Here is a 24,893-nt window from a genome sequence, read left to right as displayed (position 1 = left end):
TGTTTCATTATTTTGCACTACTGATTTTATTATACATTTTTAAAGTAATAAAAAGGAATAAATAGTTTAAAAATGAACTTAAATTGTTACACTACTATCCTATGTTTTTGTCAGATTACAGTTGTGATAAAAAAAAAAGAAAATAATTTTAATGATCCTGAAAATTTCAGGTATGAAAATAGGTATGGCCAATACTGGCCCTGTAACTACTTGGTATTGACTCGATAGCCAAACATTGTAGTATCGTCCAAAACAAATGTAAATAATCCAAACAATAAGTACTTTTTAACAGAAGTGTAGATAGAACCATGTCACAGCAAAAAGTAACCAGATACTAACCGTAAATTAGCAAGTAGATTAAAAAATAGTTTTGAGAAAATACAACTGGAAATGACGTAATATGTTACTGCATATGTAAGTAGCAAAATTAAGAGCCTTTGTAACCTGTTTTGAAATGGTCCTATTTATATGACAAATAATATACATATATATATATATATACTATCACAAGGAACTGCAATATTTATTGCGATGTAGATTTTAACCCATATCTATACTGCCAGCTAATTAGACAAAATTGGCTGTGTTGACAATTTTTTTTCTTGATGCGTGTTTTTTCTTTATCATTCAACGCGTATCAATAGTAAACTGCTTTGAAATTTATCTCAATTTGTATGTTCTCCCCAAAGGCGTGCCTACACCCAGCTTGGAGGTCCTGCGACACACCTTGAACATGCTGGTGCGAGAGAGGAAGATATACCCCACCCCAGAGGGCTACTTCATCGTCACTCCCCAAACCTACTTCATCACACCGTCCCTCATACGGAGCAACAACAAGTGGTATCATCTCGACGATCGGCTACAGGAGCGCCCGACGCATCCGCAACAGCCGTCTCAGCCTTGCGCTTCGCCTAAGTCTGGTAACGTCACGCCATCCACACCCAGTTGCCTGACGGAGAGGCCTTCACGCAAGAATCATAATGACTCCTATAATTCCCGACGCGAGGATGCGCCCAGACTTCATGGCGCTGCCCTCCAAAGTAAGCCACCAAAGGAACAGAAGGCGGATTCCCAACCGAGCAAAACCCCCAACGGCGGGGAAGCTCCGCCGTGCGCCAAGGAGCAGCACCGAGGAGAACCGCCGTCTTACCCCCACCCACCCCCTCTTACATCCCCCCCTGTCAAGCAACCCCCGCCTCAAGAGCCGGCGGAGAAGAGCAAAATCGTCACGTCGTTCCCTTATAAAACCGACACCCTGACCAAAAAGAAAGAGGGAAGCTCTGGCGGAGGAACCAGCGAGAAACAATCCAAACGCTTTGGGCTCAGGCTTTTCCGTCTGAGCTTCAAGAAGGATAAGATGAGGCAGTTGGCCACTTTCTCGGCCCAGTTCCCCCCGGAGGAGTGGCCGCTTCGCGACGAGGAAATGCCCACCACACCAATACCACGGGAGATCGAGATGGAGATCATCCGAAGGATCAACCCCGACCTGACGGTGGAGAACGTAGCGAGGCACACGGCCGTGATGAAGAGGCTGGAGGAAGAGCGTACGCAGAAACACAAGGCGGGGTCGTCAGCCCAGCACAGCGCTCGCAGTCGGAGAGGGAGGGGCCACAGGAGGGTGCCACATGGTAAGTCCCGCTCCCACAGCAAACCTCGGACTTCAAGGGGGGAGGCATCGGAGGGATCGAACTGGGATCTTTTGTTCATGGAAAGGGATTTCCGCTTCTTTAGCCACTCGCTAGTGCGCTCACCTCGGGAGGCCATGTACACTTTAGAGCGCAGGCGCAGTGGGGGCGCCACCTATCTCGTCCACAGCAACCCTAACATCACCGAGTCATACTGCCCAGTCACGCCCGAATGGGACGTGTCCGGGGAGCTTGCCAAGAGAAGGACAGAGATGCCCTTCCCTGAGCCGTCTCGGGGGACGTGCCAGTCCCGAGTGCAGAGGAGTCATAGTCACAATCAGGACAGGAAGTCGCGACATGACCGGTCAGATCAAGCTAAAGAGCGATCGCGCTCCATGGACAACGCCCTCAAAGGTCCTTCGCTTGGGCCGCCAGAGGACTTTGAGGCCAGCCTGGAGGAGCGCAGTCACTACTACACGGACGATGGCACACTGCGGGCCACACAGAAGTCTAGCCACTACTCAAGGATCATGTTCTCTGCTGCTAAGTTCCACTCGGATTTTAATGTGCCTGATTTGGGGAAAGGGAGTGTGGATGAGTCGAGGCTTCGGAGTACGATGGAGAGGAACAAAAGCAGAGACAGCTTGCCGACGTACAACGAGCTCATGGGACTTTCTCCTAAGCCCTCCACAGACGAGTACTTCCAGTGCAATACATCAAATGAAACAATCCTAACTGCCCCTTCGCCTCAGGCTAAATCAGAGTATGACACATTAACCTCAACAGGGGGACTCCGAAAGGGCTCTCCGGCCGACCGCCAAACGCCTCACCTCACCTCTCCTCACAAGGTGGAGTACAAAGAGGACTTGTCGGCGGGGAAGGGGCAGAGCAGCTCGGTCCGACTGACGCCGAGCCAGACGCCGGAGCCGGCGCAAAACGCCCGCTTGACGCCGCACCAACACAACGTGGACCCCGGAGGGGGCGGGGGCAGCCAGTCGATGAAGAGGAAAGAGATCTTCAGCAAGGACACTTTGTTCAAACCTCCACACAATGCCTTGTCCGCAGGCTACGTGGACAGCAGCTACAGCAAGTCTGGCACATTGCGGAAAGCCTCGCACGCCAAATCAACAGAGGCCCTTGACAATCCTGAGCCCCAGCAGCCTTCCAATTCAGCCGCTTCCTCAGCGTCGCCTGCGCTCCTGCAGGGCTGCTTAGAGCCAACTGTCCCCTCCGCCTCCTTTGACTACTATAACGTCTCGGACGACGAGGATGACGAGGAAGCGGAAGAGGACTCGCACAAAGAGTTGGCCAAGGCGGAGGACAACAAGGACCACAGGGAAGCGGGTGGTAACAGCGGGGGCGGCGGTGGCTGCAATGGCGGGAGTGGTGTCGTCGGTGGCGGGGAGGGAACCATAAAGTGGCTGCTGGAGCGAGAGAAGGACCACGACCTGCAACGCAAACTGGAGACCAATCTGACCTTACTCAGCCCCAAGGAGACCGACAACAGCAGCAGCCAGAAGTCGGCACACTCGGCCCGCTTGGACAGCATGGACAGTAGCAGCGTCACGGTGGACAGTGGATTCAACTCCCCGAGGTACGTGCAGCCATTTTACATCCACAACTACTGCAGGTCTTCATGAACATAACATGTATTCGTAATTGTATATGTCAATCGAAATTGACTTTTTCGAAAGTGTTTTCAGTTGAAGCTTGTCTCCTTTGTATGATGTCACAGTGCGACCCCTTATCTCCAAGTTTTATTACCTTTACCAGAGCTGAAAACGGTAAACGTATTAGGCATTGTTTGGTAGCCATTTAGTGGTTGGTTTGGTTGGGTTGCTGCTTAGCAGGATTACATCAAGGAAGAATTGATTCATTTAATTTGGTGAAAAACTGCGATCAACCAGGTGGTGTCCTGCTATCTAAGTCTATGGATGTTCTCATTTCTTTAGGTCCTTGTATTCTCAGGGCATTCAATTGATCTCAACTAGACAAGTCGAGACTACATCTTACTAGGGCTGGGTACCAATTCCGGTACTTTTTTGGGACCAACCGAATACCGCTGGTTCTACCGGGCACTGATTCCAGTAAAACCAACAGTACTGTGTTTGGTACCTGGGTTGCGCGTAACGTAACGCCCGGTTGCCGACTCAGGCGGCTTTTCGCACTTCGGCACTTGCCGATCATTCCAGCAGCACTGAGAGCGGACTCAGCCAAACTACCTCTAGGCAATGTTGCAATTTTCAATGCCAACAAAGACATTGACTCAAAAACGTTCCAACAAAAGATCAGCAATACTCCACTTTCCAAAAAAGCGCTAGTTTGATACTAATATACAATGGCTTTGCTATTGACATGCTACTGATTAGCGTGAGTGATTTTACATGGCGATTTCAACACCTCCAAATGTTTTAATGAAAACTACAACTTAGATGCATGTTACCATCAAACAGCTGGTTCGTAATAAGTACAACACTTAAAGTCTTAACACTTTTTAGGAAGCAACAAAAAACAACACCATAAACTATACACAACTGCCATCTGACATCTTGGACTTGCAACTTGATGTCATACTTGCAAATGAGACTCAGAAACGTGATAGTAAAACAAGATGTAATAACTGGACAGCTTATTTTTAGGAGACCCTGCCCCAAGTGGAGGAGTTCAAGTACCTCGGAGTCTTGTTCACGAGTGCGGGAAGAGTGGATCGTGCGATCGACAGGCGGATCGGTGCGGCATCTTCAGTAATGCGGACGCTGTATCGATCCGTTGTGGTGAAGAAGGAGCTGAGCCGGAAGGCAAAGCTCTCAATTTACCGGTCGATCTACGTTCCCATCCTCACCTATGGTCATGAGCTTTGGGTTATGAACGAAAGGACAAGATCACGGGTACAAGCAGCCGAAATGAGTTTCCTCCGCCGGGTGGCGGGGCTCTCCCTTAGAGATAGGGTGAGAAGCTCTGTCATCCGGGTGGAGCTCAAAGTAAAGCCGCTGCTCCTCCACATCGAGAGGAGCCAGATGAGGTGGTTCGGGCATCTGGTCAGGATGCCACCCGATCGCCTCCCTCGGGAGGTGTTTAGGGCACGTCCGACCGGTAGGAGGCCACGGGGAAGACCCAGGACACGTTGGGAAGACTATGTCTCCCGGCTGGCCTGGGAACGCCTCGGGATCCCCCGGGAGGAGCTGGACGAAGTGGCTGGGGAGAGGGAAGTCTGGGCTTCCCTGCTTAGGCTGCTGCCCCCGCGACCCGACCTCGGATAAGCGGAAGAAGATGGATGGATGGATGGATGGATATAACAAATGAGATTTTATCATCAAAAAAGATTTAATATTTATTAACACACAAAAGTACCAAAATGTAGTGCCACTGAGAAGGCTCTAGCTCCTCTGGTTTTGAGTCTGTTTTTTGGACAGCCAGGAGGAGCTGGTCTGGGTCCTGCTGGGAGAATAAGGCTGCAGAAGCTCAATAAGATAGGGCGGGGCTACTTGGTGTAAGCATTTGAAAACAAGGAGTACAATTTTAAAATTAACTCTAAAAGTAACTGGGAGCTAATGAAGGGAGGCCAGAACAGGGGTAATTGGCTCACATCGTTTGGTTTTGGTTAAAGGACGAGCAGCAGAATTCTGCGAGCGTTGCAGCCGCTGGAGAGAGCCCTGATCTAGGCCTACATACAAAAAATTACAGTAATCGAGGCGTGACGTCACAAATGCATGGATAGCTCTTTCAAAGTCCGCCTTTGGAAGATACTGTTTTATTTTTGCAGGGAGTCGTAGCTGGATTTAATGACAGAGCTAATTTGTTTGTCCAGCTTAAGCAAGCTGTCAAAAATAACTCCAAGGCTCCTTGCTGATGTGTGGCAATAGGAGGACAGAGAACCAATAGCACAGTTATGCCCTTGTAGTGGGTTTGTTTGAGCAAATACGACAATTTGTTTTATTTTTGTTTAAGTATAAGAAATTGGCCCCCAACCATTCGTGTACATCATGCAAACAGTTCTGCAGAGTAGTCATGGCAACCTGGTTATTGCTTACTGTTACAGGTAGAAATATTTGAATATCATCTGCGAAACAATGAAAAGAGACATTAAGAAAAGAGGACAAGTGCCAACATTTAACCTTGGGGTACACCATACTTAAGGGTAGACTCAGAGGAGGAGTATTGGCCTAGGTTTACAGAAAACTCCCGCTAGTCAAAAATGAATGGAACCATTTTAGAGCTGTACCTTCAATACGCACACAAGACTCAAGGCGAGCTAAAAGAATGCTGTGGTCTACCGTATCAAAAGCAGAAGTCAAATCTAAAGTCGAATCTATACCATATCGGTTCAAATGTGAATGGTACCAATTCCTAGAGGGCCACCAAAAACGTCTATTTTTTCAACTGTTGTCCGTATGGGCCGCTGCGATATTCAGTTGTAATACACTTTTCCACCACTTGTGGCGGTAATGACAATATCAGACAATCGGAAGACTTGAGCAAAAGTCATGGAGAAGTTTCTTAAGCGCAAAAACATAACTAAATTAGTGAAGTGAATTTTATTGAGTTTATTTAAAAAACATATATATTATAAATTGTTTATTATCAAATTTAGTTATAATTTATTTGTATTTTCGCAATGTAATTGTAGAATAGGACTGAAATCAAGAGTACGATTACTAATTTAGTGTTAATATTTGAGTAGGCCCTGGGCTCCTCTGTAACGGAAAAGTTGGGCACCGAGGTCAAAAAGGTTAAGAAACCCCGTTCTTAGACAAACTAAAGAATCCAGTTAGAATCAATTCCTGCTATCTAAAAGACAGACAGACAATCATGCAACATTGTACCGAACATTTTATTTTTATTTAGAACATGTCAAAACTTAATTTTTGTTAAAGTGATCAACCGTTCAAAGGGAGTGGGAAGAAGCACAGCTCGTCGAATCACAACCCTGCGCCATAAGCAGCATTCCAAAAAGAAAGTTTGAGTCAGAACAATTCCAAAGTGGTACGATCCTGACGTCTTCCTCCGTGAATTAGCAAGCAGTATATTTTTTGGCGGCCCTCGAGGGAACATCGTTTTAGGTCATGGGTGAACTCTCCCCAATAATCCCAGAGTTTAACATGCTATTCAGTTTCCCACATGACTGCAATGCATCGGTGGTGTACGGGGAATGATTGATGATGTCATCATCTACTTTGCATAATTTGCCATTATGTTCATGTTGGGACGAATTTACCTGAGTTTTACACAAAAAGTCAGTGATGGGTTAAGCCTTTCTTTCCAAATGTCTACAATAGCGATGTAACGATAAACTGTGTTATTAATAAACCGTGGGAAAACTCCCCACTCTTAGTATTACCGTTTTTAAATTACAATTATCGGAATATTGCACCTTGATATATTCTGCTCATTAATGGAAAAGCTAGCTAGCGTGCTAATCGCTAGCTAGCTTAAATACTAATATGAATACAAGAGACATGATTCTGATTAACACATTTCCCAATTACTAAGGTCATGTCACTATCTAAACTTGTACACTTGAGGGCATAATTATTGGCCCCAGATGAACATGTGAACATTTTGATAAAAATTAGGTCCATTTTCAAATGTAAGATGAATTTTCAAGATATTTTATAAAAGATTTGGTGAAAACTGACTTGGTCAAAATATAAGCCTTAATGTGAGTTTGTGTTTTAAAAACACACATCAGAATGCAAATAGGTTTGAAACACATTTTAGATGTCAATTAACACTGAATCCCAACTGGGTTTCCCCTGATCGTGGCGCACAAAATAAAAGCCGCCAGACCTTAAATATGAATTTTTTTTACATGAAAACAAATTCAATAATATATTGTATGAATGGATACATTCATACAATATATTACTTGAATTTGTGTGGACTGATACATGTCTATTATGTATATACTATTAGCCATAATTAGTTTGAAAAACATCTCTAATAACATAAAAATGTTCCGCTATGCTTTAGTTTGAGAAACATGCATCTGAATCACGTGTCAGCTAGCGATGTAATGAAAAGAAAATAACATTTCATATCACTGTTTCGGTGGCCACGGTTATCATTATTATCGCGGTATTGTTGAACGTGCTCAAAAAGTACTTATGCACACACTGAAATCTTTTGAGTTATATAAAAAATAAATAGAAGAACTGTAGAAAACCCACTTTTTTGTATGTTTTGTGTTTCTTATGCTTCACTAATAGTGTTTTAGTCTTAGTAATTCATCTGTCTGAATGGCTAAAATATATGTTTGTACTATAGCACTTTACGATGTATTCAAATGAAAGGTGTGCAACAAATATAATCTATTATTAGTATTTATTATTTCTGGCGGGCTTTGTGTGGCGTCCTACTCTGTTCAGTGGTCCTTGATAGCGCAGTAAAAACACCTCTGTTTTGCAATCCTCAAAGACAGCACAACTTGTAGGTTGAATGTGCACAATTGAATACCGGTAGCTTAGTTGCTCAGGCAGCAATGTGTTTGTATGCGTTTAGATTGGGGTATGTTGTTTCTTAATGTGAAAAGATGTTAATGTTTCTTGTTTTCATGTTTGCATTTAAGCTAGCAAGCTGGCACAGGCATTCTGTTGAAATGAGCTACCTAATGCTACTGACCATGAGCTAAACGTTTTCTCGAGTTAAAAATACCCATCAAAAAAATGAGCTACCTTGTCGAGATAAAGAGTTGACTTTGTCACTGGCGCTACAAGTAAGTCATTATTTAAAAAATATTTATTTCAGTGTCTTCTGACCAGTAAGCATGTAGACAATTACAGCGTGAGGAAGTTCACGTTGACACTTACAATGGTAGCCTAATTTTTTGTTTTAATCACCGTTAACACTAGCAGATTCCATGATAAAAATATATGTGAAAACAAATGTTGCTTGTGCACAGAGGAACAATGGGAGCATTATTTGATGGCTAAATATTAATGTTCTACCTCTATATCATATAAATAACAAAATAATAGAGCGTTATTTGATATCCTAATCAGCGTTTCAAAACTTGAAGTAGCATTTCTTGACGCAGCAGTGTAAATAAATAGACACCGCTGTCAAATTATGCAACTGGTAGCTTTTTTTGACGGGGCAGCTCATTTTGACAGAACACCGTTCAGTCCGTGAACCTATCAAAGTGCAGTTATTTTTCATAGTTTTTCGAAATATTTATTTTAGAATAATAATACTTACTGTCAGGAGTTTTAACTGCAATTATCATTTTTATCATTTGTAGTTACATTTCTACTGTCAGCATAAGCTGGTCACAAACCTGATCGACCCTGGAACATTTGGTAAGGAGGAAAAAGTTCAGTAGAAAGGTATTTTTCAAGTTAATAAATGGATTTCTTGTTCAAGCCTGTAAAAACTACCCTAATTTTGACATTACTTCCGACAGTAACGTATTTAGTAACTTCCGTTCGGACATCTCTGTGTGGAGTGTGCATGTTATACATGTTTGGTTCATTGGAGACTTTAAATCGTCCTTTGGTATCACTGTGGTGGACTTCATGACCACCGTCCAACAGAAAACATCAAAACTTGACTGACGTTTGTTAGAGAGAATGTGAAACACTTTTGGAAGTTGGTTCTTTGGTCTTATGGAACTTAACTTGAGCTGTTTGGGAAAATTGGTCCTGCTTTAGTTTGGCAAAAGAAGGGCAAGGCCTTCAACCTTAAAAGTACTGTATCTTAGGGCTGGGCGATTATATGATCGCGATCGATGATTGCGATTAATTTAAGTTCGATCACGGTGACCAGCTGTTAGCATATTTCCTCGATCAAACATGGCGGACATGTCTGTTAGAAGTTACCGCAGTAGTAAACAGTTGGGAAGCAACAACGCTTTGTATAATCCTGCACGGAACGATCTGCCTTTATTGACTGTGATCCTGTGTGTGTGTGTACGTTTGCATGTGTTTGTGTGAAATTGTTTGTGTCTGTGTGAGTGCGCGACCGTCCCGTTCCACCGTCGCGAAAGTCAGGCTTCTCACGACCTAATTAATGTTCAATCAGCATTGTGCCTGTCCCCTAACCTGACTCTCGCCAGATCCTTGTACAAGGGTCTGGCGAGAGTCAGGTTACCTCTCCCCCATTACGCAGCTGGAAGTGCCGCCCAGAAGTACAAGATAAAGAAATATGGCTAACACTAGCATAGAAGTTGAAACACAACATTTAAAAGGAGTCGAAACTTCTGTGACAGACTTTAAGTCTCCCTGACTGCTTGAGTTGACGTTCTGGTGCACAGTAGTCCTGCCCTGAATGCGGACCCGCAGGTAGTCTCACACAGACTGGGAGAATAAACACACCTAAATGTGTTTGCAAAGATTCAACTCCTCTGATGTAATAGGTATTAAAAAACTCTTCAAATTATCTTTGAGTTTGTGGATAAAAGAAAGGGTTATATACTTAGAGATGTCCGATAATGGCTTTTTTGCCGATATCCGATATTGTCCAACTCTTAATTACAGATTCCGATATCAACCGATACCGATATATACAGTCGTGGAATTAACACATTATTATGCCTAATTTTGTTGTGATGCCCCGCTGGATGCATTAAACAATGTAACAAGGTTTTCCAAAATAAATCAACTCAAGTTATGGAAAAAAAAATGCCAACATGGCACTGCCGTATTTATTATTGAAGTCACAAAGTGCATTATTTTTTTTAACATGCCTCAAAACAGCAGCTTGGAATTTGGGACATGCTCTCCCAGAGAGAGCTTGAGGTGGGCGGGGTTGGGGTGTCGGCGGTAGCGGGGGTGTATATTGTAGCGTCCCGGAAGATGGGGTTCTGGGTATTTGTTCTGTTGTGTTTATGTTGTGTTACGGTGCGGATGTTCTCCCGAAATGTGTTTGTCATTCTTGTTTGGTGTGGCTTCACAGTGTGGCGCATATTTGTAACAGTGTTAAAGTTGTTTATACGGCCACCTTCAGTGCGACCTGTATGGCTGTTGATCAAGTATGCCTTGCATTCACTTATGTGTGTGTGTAAGCCGCATATATTGTGACTAGGCCGGCACGCTGTTCGTATGGAGGAAAAGCGGACGTGACGACAGGTTGTAGAGGATGCTAAAAGCAGTGCCTTTAAGGCACGCCCCCAATAATGTTGTCCGGGTGGAAATCGGGAGAAATTCGGGAGAATGGTTGCCCCGGGAGATTTTCGGGAGGGGCACTGAAATTCGGGATTCTCTCGGGAAAATCGGGAGGGTTGGCAAGTATGCCCTACGTCCGTGTTTTACCGGATATGTACCGCTCCGTACAGCGGCGTTTTAAAAATACCCAGAACCCCTTGCAGCACTAACTCTTCCAGGACGCTACAATATACACTCCCCGCTACCACCAACCCCATCTCCCGAATTCAGAGGTCTCAAGGTTGGCAAGTATGCTCTAGTATACTCTGGACAGAAGCTGTGTGCCTTCATTGTTTTTGTAGCTGTTGTTTTGAGGCATGTTAAAAAAAAATTGAAAATAATGCACTTTGTGAAAGTCAAAGTATAGTATTTCCCATAGTTGTAGTGGGTATTAGGATTATCTCAGGGAGAGCATGTCCCAAATTCCAAGCTGCTGTTTTGAGGCATGTTAAAAAAAATAATGCACTTTGTGACTTCAATAATAAATATGGCAGTGCCATGTTGGCAGTTTTTTCCATAACTGGAGTTGAATTTGTCCTCTTATTTTGGAAAATCTTGTTTTTGATGGATTGATTGAAACTTGTATTAGTAGGTTGCACAGTACAGTACATATTCCGTACAATTGATCACTAAATGGTAACACCCTAATAAGTTTTTCAACTTGTTTAAGTCGGGGTCCACGTTAATCAATTCATGGTAAAGTTACATTGTTTAATGCATCCAGCGGGGCATCACAACAAAATTAGGCATAATAATGTCTTAATTCCACGACTGTATATATCGGTATCGGTTGATATCCGAATCGGTAATTAAGAGTTGGACAATATCGGAATATCGGATATCGGCAAAAAAGCCATTATCAGACATCTCTACTTGTAAAGAACATAATGTCATGGCTGTCTTGAGTTTCCAATAATTTCTACAACTCTTATTTTTTTTGTGATAGAGTGATTGGAGCACATACTTGTTGGTCACAAAAAAAATCATGAAGTTTGGTTCTTTTATGAATTTATTATGGGTCTACTGAAAATGTGAGCAAATCTGCTGGGTCAAAAGTATACATACAGTATTGTTAATATTTGGTTACATGTCCCTTGGCAAGTTTCACTGCAATAAGGCGCTTTTGGTAGCCATCCACAAGCTTCTGGTTGAGTTTTTGACCACTCCTCTGGACAAAATTGGTGCAGTTCAGCTAAATGTGTTGGTTTTCTGACATGGACTTGTTTCTTCAGCATTGTCCACACGTTTAAGTCAGGACTTTGGGAAGGATATTCTGAAACCTTCATTCTAGCCTGATTTAGCCATTCCTTTACCACTTTTGACGTGTGTTTGGGGTCATTGTCCTGTTGGACCACCCAACTGCGCCCAAAACCCAACCTCCGGGCTGATGATTTTAGGTTGTCCTGAAGAATTTGGAGGTAATCCTACTTTTTCATTGTGTAATTTACTCTCTGTAAAGCACCCGTTCCATTGACAACAAAAGAGGCCCAGAGCATAATACTACCACCACCATGCTTGACGGTAGGAATTGTGTTCCTGGGATTAAAGGCCTCACCTTTTCTCCTCCAAACATATTGCTGTGTATTGTGGCCAAACAGCTAAATTTTTGTTTCATCTGACCACAGAACTTTCCTCCAGAAGGTCTTATCTTTGTACATATGATGTCAGATGAAACAAAACTTGAGCTCCCTGGAGCTTTAGCCCACATTTCATGTTTTTTACACAGCTAGGTCAACAGTGTATGAAGTTGTACTAACAAGCATGATGTCCTGCGTGTATCATGGTCAATATTATCGTGACTCACTGCATGGATAGTTGTTTGTTTGGTGCAGCTGGGCAGGGACATTTCCAGTATATTTTGGGTAGGTGGAAAAGTTTCTATCACTCCAGGGTTTGTTAGCGCCAACACTTTTGTTGTGATGCATTTTGTTTGAGCAGTGTCCTCCTCACCAGAGACAATAAGCATCGATAATAACATTGTGCAACTCAGTGAGGCAGAAGCACTCCATTTCTGTAGGCGTAGCTTGGCTCCAAGTTCCACATTTACACCACTAACTCTCGTCCCCCGTCTCAGTCTGCTCCAACCTTTTACCCTCTCTTTGTGCTTGTTCACCTTTTACAACCAGCAGTTCATTCTCCGTATATTCAGGTTAAAAAAATACAAGGCTGTGAATCCTCATTTGTCCAAAAATAGTTGTCTTTGTCATTTGTTACCAAATCTTCCATGATTACAAAACACACATTTGTTGACGGAAGCAAGGTTTTTATTGTTTAACAATTAGTTTGTACTGTAATTGTATTTATATGAAAATTGCGTGACAATAAAATGTATCACTACTGTTTATTATTTCTGACAGGGGTTGTGCCGTCCTACTCTGTTCAGCGGTCCTTGAATGCACCGCAAAAACACCTCCTTGTATTCCTCTGAGTATAGAACGATCACACTTTACTAAGAGAGCACAGCTTGTTCAAAACCCAAAACCAGTGAAGTTGGCACGTTGTGTAATTGTAAATAAAAACTGAATACAATGATTTACAAATCCTTTTCAACTTATATTCAATTGAATAGACTGCAAAGACAAGATATTTAATGTTCGGACTGAGAAACTTAATTTTTTTTTGGAAATAATCATAAACTTGTATGTGCCATTAAATTCTAAAATTTAATGGCAGCAACACATTGCAAAAAAGTTGGCACAGGGGCATTTTTACCACTGTGTTACATGGCCTTTCCTTTTAACAACACTCAGTAAACGTTTGGGAACTGAGGAGACCAATTTTTGAAGCTTTTCAGGTGGAATTCTTTCCCATTCTTGCTTGATGTACAGCTTAAGTTGTTCAAAAGTCGGGAGTCTCCGTTGTGGTATTTTAGGCTTCATAATGTGACACACATTTTCAATGGGAGACAGGTCTGGACTACAGGCAGGCCAGTCTAGTACCCGCACTCTTTTACTATGAAGCCACGCTGTTGTAGCACGTGGCTTGGCATCATCTTGCTGAAATAAGCAGGGACGTCCATGATAATGTTGCTTAGATGGCAACATATGTTGCTCCAAAACCTGTATGTAGCTTTCAGCATTAATGGTGCCTTCACAGATGTGTAAGTCACCCATGCCATGGGCACTAATACACCCCCATACCATCACAGATGCTGGCTTTTCAACTTTGCGCCTATAACAATCCGGATGGGGTTTTTTTTCTCTCTTTGTTCCGGAGGATACGACGTCCACAGTTTCCAAAAACAATTTGAAATGCGGACTCGTCAGACCACAGAACACTTTTCCACTTTGCATCAGTCCATCTTAGATGAGCTCGCGCCCAGCGAAGCCGGCAGCGTTTCTGGGTGTTGTTGATAAATGGCTTTTGCTTTGCACTGTAGAGTTTTAACTTGCACTTACAGATGTAGCGAAGAACTGTAGTTACTGACAGTGGTTTTCTGAAGTGTTCCTGAGCCCATGTGGGGATATCCTTTACACACTGATGTCGGTTTTGATACAGTACCGCCTGAGGGATCAAATGTCCATAATATCATCGCTTAACCGGAAAGAATTTCTCCAGATTCTCTGAACCTTTTGATATTACAGACCATAGATTGTGAAATCCCTAAATTCCTTGCAATAGCTCGTTGAGAAATATTGTTCTTAAACTGTTCGACAATTTGCTCACGCATTTGTTCACAAAGTGGTGACCCTCGCCCCATCCTTGTTTGTGAATGACTGAGCATTTCATGGAAGCTTCTTTTGTACCCAATCATGGCACCCACCTGTTCCCAATTAGTCTGTTCACCCGTGAGATGTCCCAAATAAATGTTTGATGAGCATTCCTCAACTTTCTCAGTCTTTTTGCCATTTGTGCCAGCTTTTTTAAAACATGTTGCAGGCATCAAATTCCAAATGAGCTAATATTTGCAAAAAATAACAAAGTTTTCCGGTTTGAACATTAAATATCTTGTCTTTGCAGTCTATTCAATTGAATATAAGTTGAAAAGGATTTACAAATCATTGTATTCTGTTTTTATTTACGATTTAGACAACGTGCCAACTTCACTGGTTTTGGGGTTTTGTAGGTTTACAATTGAATAGCTTACTTCAGAGGTCTTTAACACCTCCAGGGGGTCTACAGAGGTACTGCTATTTTTTGGTTTATTTGACTTTATTTGACTATTTTTTCTATATTTTAAATCTTTTTCAAATTTTTTATGTTTCCCCATGCATTTTTTCCCCACAAATATAAATGTCTTTAAATACACATTAACATTGATCCAACACACTGACATATAGTTTAGAAATGGCAACGTCATAACCACCATTAAATAATTATATTTCTATATTTAGCATTATAGCTAGCGTTGTTGTCTAGTTGCTAGTTGTCAGCTAGCAATTAGCGGCGTTATTTGATTATCTTAGTATTGCACAACAACAAGGACGAGTTTCATATAAAACACGATTTTATACACGCTACAGTAGGAAGGGTATTCATATGGCCCCATTCATGGCAGTTCACCTGACACATGAAACGTGACGATTTGGGGGGGTGCACTATCAACTTTAGCTACTAGATGGCTGTAGAGGATGGAATATCTTAAATGGTGTTTTGTGGCAATTCCAACTTTGACCACAGCGTCAGTCATACTTGCCAACCCTCCCAATTTTCCCGGGAGACTCCTGAATTTCAGTGCCCCTCCCGAAAATCTCCCGGGGCAACCATTCTCCCAAATTTCTCCCGATTTCCACACAGACAACAATAATGGGGGCGTGCCTTTAAGGCACTGCCTTTAGCGTCCTCTACAACGTCCGCTTTTCCTCCATACAAACAGCGTGCCGGCCTAGTCACATATTATATGCGGCATTTACACACACACAAGTGAATGCAATGCATACTTGGTCAACAGCCACACAGGTCACACTGAGGGTGGCCGTATAAACAACTTTAACACTGTTACAAATATGCGCCACACTGTGAACCCACAGCTAACAAGAATGACAAACACATTTCGGGAGAACATCCGCACCGTAACCCAACAGAACAAATACCCAGAACCCCTTGCAGCACTAACTCTTCCGGGACGCTACAATATACACCCCCCGCTACTACCACCCCCCCCCCATCTCCCGAATTTGGAGGTCTCAAGGTTGGCAAGTATGGCGTCAGTTGCTATATAGACTGGCGCTTTCCATAATTTTCAGCAAATTGCATTGCAAAATGATTAATGCCCTACCTTCTTTGCACACGAGATCCACTCAGGAACGCAGCTTTATGAATCCCTTCCCTACTGTATACTTATAAGTAGGGGGTCCCCACTCCTTATCTACTTTTGTTTGGGGGGGGGGGGGTCCTTGGCCTGGAAAACATTGAAGATCCCTGATTTTGTTGCTCAGACAGCAAAGTGTTTATATAAGTTTAGTTTAATTGGGAAAGACGTTAAGGTCTCTTGTTTTCATGTTAGCATTTAAGCTTGCGCCAGTTCGTTCGTGAGCTTATCAAAGTGCGGTTATCAATCACGGTTTTTCGATCATCCATCCATTTTCTTCCGCTTATCCGAGGTCGGGTCACGGGGGCAGCAGCCTACGCAGAGAAGCCCAGACTTCCCTCTCCCCAGCCACTTCGTCCAGCTCCTCCCGGGGGATCCCGAGGCGTTCCCAGGCCAGCCGGGAGACATAGTCTTCCCAACGTGTCCTGGGTCTTCCCTGTGGGCTCCTGCCGGTCGGACGTGCCCTAAACACCTCCCTAGGGAGGCGTTCGGGTGGTATCCTGACCAGATGCCCGAACCACCTCATCTGGCTCTTCTCAATGTGGAGGAGTAGTGGCTTTACTTTGAGTTCCTCCCGGATGACAGAGCTTCTCAGTTCTCACCCTATCTCTGAAGCAGAGACCCGCCACCCGGCGGAGGAAACTCATTTCGTCCACTTGTACCCGTGATCTTGTCCTTTCGGTCGTAACCCAAAACTCATGACCATAGGTGAAGATGGGAACGTAGATCGACCGGTAAATTGAGAGCTTTGCCTTCCGGCTCAGCTTCTTCTTCACCACCAACGGAGCGATACAGCGTCCGCATTACTGAAGATGCCGCACCGATCCGCCTGTCGATCTCACGATCCACTTTTCCCTCACTCGTGAACATGACTCCTAGGTACTTGAACTCCTCCACTTTGGGCAGGGTCTCCTCCCCAACCCGGAGATGGCACTCCACCCTTTTCCGGGCGAGAACCATGGACTCGGACTTGGAGGTGCTGATTCTCATCCCAGTCGCTTCACACTCGGCTGCGAACCGATCCAGTGAGAGCTGAAGATCCTGGCCAGATGAAGCCATCAGGACCACATCATCTGCAAAAAGCAGAGACCTAATCCTGCAGCCACCAAACCAGATCCCCTCAACGCCTTGACTGCGCCTAGAAATTCTGTCCATAAAAGTTATGAACAGAATCGGTGACAAAGGGCAGCCTTGGCGGAGTCCAACCCTCACTGGAAACGTGTCCGACTTACTGCCGACAATGCGGACCAAGCTCTGACTCTGATCATACAGGGAGCGGACCGCCACAATCAGACAGTCCGATACCCCTCTGAGCACTCCCCACAGGACTTCCCGGGGTACACGGTCGAATGCCTTCTCCAAGTCCACAAAGCACATGTAGACTGGTTGGGCAAACTCCCATGCACCCTCAAGGACCCTGCCGAGAGTATAGAGCTGGTCTATCGTTCCACGACCAGGACGAAAACCACAGTTCCTCCTGGATCCAAGGTTCGACTATCCGGCGTAGCCTCCTCTCCAGTACACCTGAATAGACCTTACCGGGAAGGCTGAGGAGTGTGATCCCACGATAGTTGGAACACACCCTCCGGTTCCCCTTCTTAAAAAGAGGAACCACCACCCCGGTCTGCCAATCGGTAATACTAACTTTTGGCAGTTTTACCGCGGTGTTCATTAATGCAGTTTATTGTTCGATTGTAAACAATACATATTTTATAAATGTCAATGTTGAGCTCAAACGGTGACGACACAAACACATCTCACCTATTTAGCTTCAGCGCTAACCTGTCTATCGGTTTGTGCTAGCATTCAGTTCGCCCTGCTTTTGGCTAACAAAACAAACATTGCGAAAGTTGCAGCACGTATGAAAGTAAACAGTCAGTATTTCACGACTGATTCTTCTATTTCTGCACAACAAGCTCGTGGAGTGCTTCATTGGTGCAATGAGCTGAGTTGGCTATCTAGCTACACTGCAAAAAGTCAGAGTTCAAAAACAAGGAAAAACAAAACAAAAATGAGGGGTATTTTATTTGAACTAAGCAAAATTATCTGCCAAAAGAATAAGAAAATTTGTTTTGTCAAGACTTTCCAAAACAAGTAAAATTAGCTAACCTCAATGAACCCAAAAATACCTTAAAATAAGTATATTCTCACTAATAACAAGTGCACATTTCTTGGTAGAAAAAAAAAGACCTTTTTGCTCAATATGTTGAAAAATATTCTTAAATGAATGCTAGTGCCATTATGTTGACATAATGATATGCGCTCGGCATTACATTTCTTGAAACCAGCAAATTTATACTAAAAACTAGTTTATTGTTCTTAATGGAAAGGCAACAAGGCAACCGCTTGTTACTCTCGGGGTCTACTGGCCGCTCAGGCAAATCATATGGTCTAAAAATGCATTTTTCCATCGATAACATGACATCATCGCGCCAAGTGCGTGCTCTTTCAGTCAATTAGTGCACATATATACAGCCCAGCCCCCAGCCAACATTTTTTTAATTGTAATTTTGAGGAATTTATCTGAATGTGCATGAACTATTTCCGTTCAAAATTGTTTGAAATGTTAAATGTTTAAATATTAACTGTCAGTTTACTGTACTGTGCCAACTGTGCTACTATATGAGTACATCTTTTCTATTGTTTCATTGAAAATAAAACAGCAAAGTCCATTTGGCTGTCATCTGTTTTATTATGAGACACAATTGTGTCAAAATCATGATTTTTTTTTTTCATGCTTGAAGTAAGAAATTATTACTTTTTTAAAGTAGTTTTATACTTGTGAGTGTTGATGACACAGCTTTGCAACAGTTGATATTCTAGTTTCAAGCATGTTTTACTCAATATAGGTCATAAAATCGCAGCAACAAGCTGTAATATCTTACTGAGGACCAAAACCCTTAAAACAAGTAAACACTCTAACATAAAATCTGCTTAGTGAGAAGAATGATCTTATCAGACAGAAAATAAGCAAATATCACCCTTATTTGAGATATTTAATCTTACTTAAATTTCAGTTTTTGCAGTGTAGTTGGTACATTTACCGTAGTTCCACTAGTTGTTCGTCCACAAGCTCAGTTGAATAGTCATGTCAAAGTCCTGCTGAATACTTTTATTTTATGTTTTCTTTCTTCTACTTCTTATCTTATTGAAGTCATTCGCACATAGTCCCATTATAATGTGTTCATGAGCAAGGGCATAGAAGCACCAGCGCAGCGCCACAACACAAATTGTTGAATTTTGAACTTGAATCAGATTTCAGTCTGGGTAAAAGTTCCATTGGTTGTCCCTCTGAATGTTCTGAGCGCCTGTTTCTATGTTAGTGTCGTATTGAGCTGATAAATGCTGTCACACCGCAGGTCTGCTAAAGTTTTGACCCTTGTTGGTTGTGATGTGGAAATGCCTTTTTAAAAGTCTTTAAATACAACAGAATGTTAAATTACTTTCTACAACTTTAAATAATAGATGAGATTTAAACCGTTTTTTTTTTAAAGCTTTTCACTCCACCTACGCGCAGATTGTTGCGGCTCAAGCGTGGATTATGCTTCTGCATTCTGAGTCACTGCACCGTCCCCTCAGATGGCGTGTTGATCCTTTTATTCGAGCTGGGTGTCCAAATGTCTTCCTCCAAGGGACGCATACTCATAACTCAAAAGGATATTATCAGATAATATATATGGCTAAAAAACTGTAAGTGTTTTATATCGGTCAATATCGATCATTATTGATATTAAGGAGCAGAAGAAAAATATATTAATTGTAAACCTTTTTATTTAAAATGTAACCTTCCTCTGATTACAATACGCTCTGCTATCAAGGTAGAAAGGAAAGGAAATGTCAACACAAGCATGAAAAACACTCTGACAATGTAAACAACATTTTTAAATCCCATTGAATACTTAATGGAATTTTTGTTTATATCGCAAAAAATATATTTGTATCATTTTATCGCTTCAGCCTCAGGTTTTCATTAGGAATCAGTTTAGAAAGGGTCTAATGAAAACCAAAACAATTATTTCCTTAAGAAATAATGTAAATCCGATGAATCTGTTCAACGTGAACACAAAACACATGTTAAAAAGAATGATCATGTTGGAAAAAAATGTACAATACAAATAAGTGATGAATGAAATGGATGATTGTTTGGCTAAACTTACAGTAGCAGTGTGGAGTGTTCAGTGATACTCCGGAAATACAGACTCTGTCCCACTGTATGTGTGTATTTATTAGTGTTGTCCCGGTACCAAAATGTATTTCGGTACTTTTCGGTACTTTTCTAAATAAAAAGGGACCACAAAAAATATCATTATTGGCTTTATTTTAACAAAAAATCTTAGGGTACATTAAACATATGTTTCTTATTGCAAGTTTGTCCTTAAATAAAATATTGAACGTACAACACAGCTTGTCTTATTAGTAAGTAAGCAAACAAAGGCTCCTAATTTAGTCTGCTGACATATGCAGTAACATATTGTGTCATTTATCATTCTATTATTTTGTCAAAATTAAGGACAAGTGGTAGAAAATAAATTATTAATCTACTTGTTCATATATTGTTAATATCTGCTTATTTTCTGGTTTAAAATGTTCTATCTACACTTCCGTTAAAATGTAATAATCACTTATTCTTCTGTTTTTTGATACTTTACATTAGTTTTGGATGATACCACAAATTTGGGTATCAATCCGATACCAAGTAGATACAGGATCATACATTGGTCATATTCAAAGTCCTCATGTGTCCAGGGACATATTCCCTGAGTTTATAAACATAATATAATATATTTTTAAAACGAAAGAAGATTTTGTGATGCTAAAAAATATGGATGTAATCGTAGTAGTATCGACTCGATACGCTCCCGTACTTGGTATCATTACGGTGGATGTTAGGTCTATGGCGTTTTTTTACATTGTAGCGTCCCGGAAGAGTTGGTGCTGCAGGGAATTCTGGGAATTTTTTCTGTAATGTTTATGTTGTGTTGCTGTGCAACTATTCTCCCAAAATGTGTTTGTCATTGTTGTTTAGTGTGGTTTCACTATATGGCACATGTTTATGACCGTGTTGGCGTTGTTCATACGGCCACCCTTAGTGTGACATGTATGGCTGTTGACCAAGTATGCCCTTCATTCAATTGTGTGTAGTGTGTTCAAAGTCAAGATGATTGTCTAAATGGTTCATGATTGGGCTTTATGAAGTCTAGTTTTGACTTTGTGGACTATAGACCATTGTTAACATAGCCACTGCTATGATTCCGGTGAGTCGTGAAGCATGAATAACTATTGCTCATCCTACAGGGATGGTATTTGAATTAAATGTACTTGATATGTCGCCATGGAGACAAGGATTAGTGATTTTGAAGTTGTTACAACACTGCTGACTGCGGACAAACTTTAGCCGCTAGCTAGTTAGCCATGTCTCAAAGCACCTCTTCCTGAGGGCGTTTCAGTGTTAGAACTTCACCTTTATTTTTAATTATTAAGCCAAAATTTGTCCGTTCTCCCTTTTCTGTCTACACACTGTGTCTGTTTGTAAGTACCGTATTTTCCGCACCATAAGGCGCCCTGGGTTAAAAGCCGCGCCTTCAATGAACGGCATATTTCAAAACTTTGTCCACCTATAAGCCACCCCGTGTTGTAAGCCGCATCTAACTGCGCTAAAGGAATGTCAAAAAAACAGTCAGATAGGTCAGTCAAACTTGAATAATATATTAAAAACCAGCGTTCTAACAACTCTGTTCACTCCCAAAATGTACGCAAATGTGCAATCACAAACATACGTATATCAACATGGACAGAGCTGCGTGAAAAAAGCCACCCGGCCTCTTCGCGTAAACTTAAACTTACCTTAACCACTCGCTCATCTTTTCTTCATCCATCCCTTCGAGTTAGCTTTTATGATGACGCCGGCTGGAAAGGTCTCTTTTGGCAAGGTCTTCCTTTTGAATATCACCATGGGTGGAAGTTTCTGGCCATTAGCATGGCAAGCTAGAACCACAGTGAAGGATGACTTCTCATTCCCTGTGGTGCGAATATTCACCGTACGTGCTCCCGTTCCACAGTGCGGTTCACAGGAATATCAGTTGCTGTGAAATACGGTAGTAATCCGTGTGCGGATGGAGAGATTGCGTCTTTTCATGAACCGGATCCTTGTCGCTTTGTAGGAGCCATTTTGTGGTCTTTACAGATGTAAACACACAAAGGAAATGAAACGTACGGTGATATCCGCGCGCTTTTTCTTCTTCTACCCGGGCGGGTGGTTGCTTACAGTAGAAGAAGAAGCGCTTCCTGTTCTATGGGGGCGGGTGCTTACCTTGGCGGTTGCTTGCGTAGAAGAAGAAGCGCTTCCTGTTCTACCGGGAAAAAAGATGGCGGCTGTTTACCGAAGTTGCGAGACCTAAACTTTATGAAAATGAATCTTAATATTTATCCATATATAAAGCGCACCGGGTTAAAAGCCGCACTGTCAGCTTTTGAGTAAATTTGTGGTTTTTAGGTGCGGCTAATGGTGCGGAAAATACGGTACTCTGTGATTGTGCATTGGCAAACATGCTCGTCTGCATGACACGACTTTTTAGAGGCGGTATAGTACCGAATATGATTCATTAGTATCGCGGTACTATACTAATACCGGTATACTGTACAACCATAATATATATATATTTTAGTTTAAGACAAAGCTTTGTGTTATTAGTGACATTTCAGATTTTCTACTTCCTATTATGCCTTCCTGCTTTATTTTACCCGCATCTTGTTTAATTTTTTAACAATACCCCGCAGGAACATAAAAGGTATACTTTTGCAGCTTTTTGTCGGGCTCTAGAGCTTGATCAACTCTTGTCGACTATTTAGCTCGTTAGCTTCTTTCATCAACGGTAATGATTGATTAAGACTTTTATTAGTAGATTGCACAGTACAGTACATATTCCGTACAATTGACCACTAAATGGCAACACCCGAATACATTTTTCAACTTGTTTAAGTCGGGTCCACCTCAATCAATTCATGGTAGACGATTAGAGTTGCCAAAACTGGTACTCACGTAAAAGTACCGTTACTTTAGAGTAATATGACTCAGGTAAAAAGTAATCGTATAAATTATTACTTTAGTAAAAGGAGGTATTCCGTGAAAAAAACTAACCGGTGATAGTACTTTATTTGATTCCTTCAGGAAAATTTCATTAATAGAATAACTTATGATTTATTTAGTAACTATTCTTTAATGGTACTTGCACTACAACCGTAGTTATGTGTGTGTGAGAAAAAGAGAGCATGTACTACAAAAGATGCATACACTATATTGCCAAAAGTATTAGGCCACCTGCCTTGACTCACATATGAACTTGAAGTGCCATCCCATTCCTAACCCATAGGGTTCAATATGACGTCGGTCCACCTTTTGCAGCTATTACAGCTTCAATTCTTCTGGGAAGGCTGTCCACAAGGTTGCGGAGTGTGTTTATAGGAATTTTCCACCATTCTTCCAACAGCGCATTGGTGAGCTCACACACTGATGTTGGTCGAGAAGACCTGGCTCTCTTTCATCCCAAAGGTGTTCTATCGGGTTCAGGTCAGGACTCTGTGCAGGCCAGTCAAGTTCATCCACACCAGACTCTGTCATCCATGTCTTTATGGACATTGTTTTGTGCACTGGTGCACAGTCATGTTGGAAGAGGAAGGGGCCCGCTCCAAACTGTTCCCACAAGGTTGGCAGCATGGAATTGTCCAAAATGTTTTGGTATCTTGGAGCATTCGGAGTTCCTTTCACTGGAACTAAGAGGCCAAGCCCAACACCTGAAAAACAACCCCACACCATAATTCCTCCTCCATCAAATTTCACACTCGGCACAATGCAGTCCGAAATGTAGCGTTCTCCTGGCAACCTCCAAACCCAGACTCGTCCATCAGATTGCCAGATGGAAAAGCGTGATTCATCAGTCCAGAGAATGCTGGAGTGATGTGCGTTACACCACTGCATCCCACGCTTTGCATTGGACTTGGTGATGTATGTTTTAGATGCAGCTGCTCGGCCATGGAAACCCATTCCATGAAGCTCTCTGCGTACTGTACGTGGGCTAATTGGAAGGTCACATGAAGTTTGCAGCTCTGTAGCAACTGACTGTGTAGAAAGTCTTTGCACTATGCGCTTCAGCATCTGCTGACCCCTCTCTCTCAGTTTACGTGGCCTACCACTTGGTGGCTGAGTTGCTGTTGTTCCCAAACTCTTCACTTTTCTTATAATAAAGCCAACAGTTGACTTTGGAATATTTAGGAGCGAGGAAATTTCACGACTGGATTTGTTGCACAGGTGGCATCCTATGACAGTTCCACGCTGGAAATCACTGAGAGCGGCCCATTCTTTCACAAATGTTTGTAGAAACAGTCTCCATGCCTAAGTGCTTGATTTTATACACCTGTGGCCGGGCCAAGTGATTAGGACACCTGATTCTCATTATTTGGATAGGTGGCCAAATACTTTTGGCAATATAGTGTATTTTACAGTCACCTATGACATTATATCAGGGCTAATGTTAGCATAACGTTAGCTAAAACATAAAAAAACCATTGCCAACTCACCGCAACATGTTTTCTCTCGCTGGAAGTGGAATTCTTGCAGGCTGAAATGTGAACATTTCCACTGACACAGATGATGAAATAAATGTTATTTTTCGTAGTTTGTAAGTAAATATTGAAGAGGTATGACGTCATGTCACTTTTTACAGTGTGGTCATGTGACTGCCAGGCTGTGTAAATGGGTGGAAAGGAGTCAAAGGTCACTAGTGTTTACATTGGATGGCTGAACCAGAGTCATGTGACCCAAAGTCTCTAACAAGCCAAAAGAATGTGTTTTTGCCAGCAAAATATAATGATGATGTAAATGTA

General features: G+C 42.3%; 1 protein-coding gene across 2 annotated transcripts in view; it reads left to right on the top strand.

Moving 5' to 3' along the window:
• The window catches only part of stox2a (storkhead box 2a), a 45,736-nt gene that overhangs the window by 14,141 nt on the left and 6,702 nt on the right, over positions 1–24,893 (top strand). For both annotated transcript variants that reach the window (XM_061984075.1, XM_061984076.1), the window contains exon 3: positions 690–3,219. In XM_061984075.1, coding sequence (XP_061840059.1) covers positions 690–3,219 — 2,530 coding nt within the window. The remainder of the gene's footprint in view (positions 1–689; positions 3,220–24,893) is intronic.

The sequence above is a fragment of the Nerophis lumbriciformis genome, linkage group LG25, assembly GCF_033978685.3.
Source record: "Nerophis lumbriciformis linkage group LG25, RoL_Nlum_v2.1, whole genome shotgun sequence".
NCBI lineage: Eukaryota > Metazoa > Chordata > Actinopteri > Syngnathiformes > Syngnathidae > Nerophis > Nerophis lumbriciformis.
The sequence above is the reverse complement of the archived record's forward strand: the minus strand, read 5'-3'. Positions and strand labels throughout refer to the sequence as shown.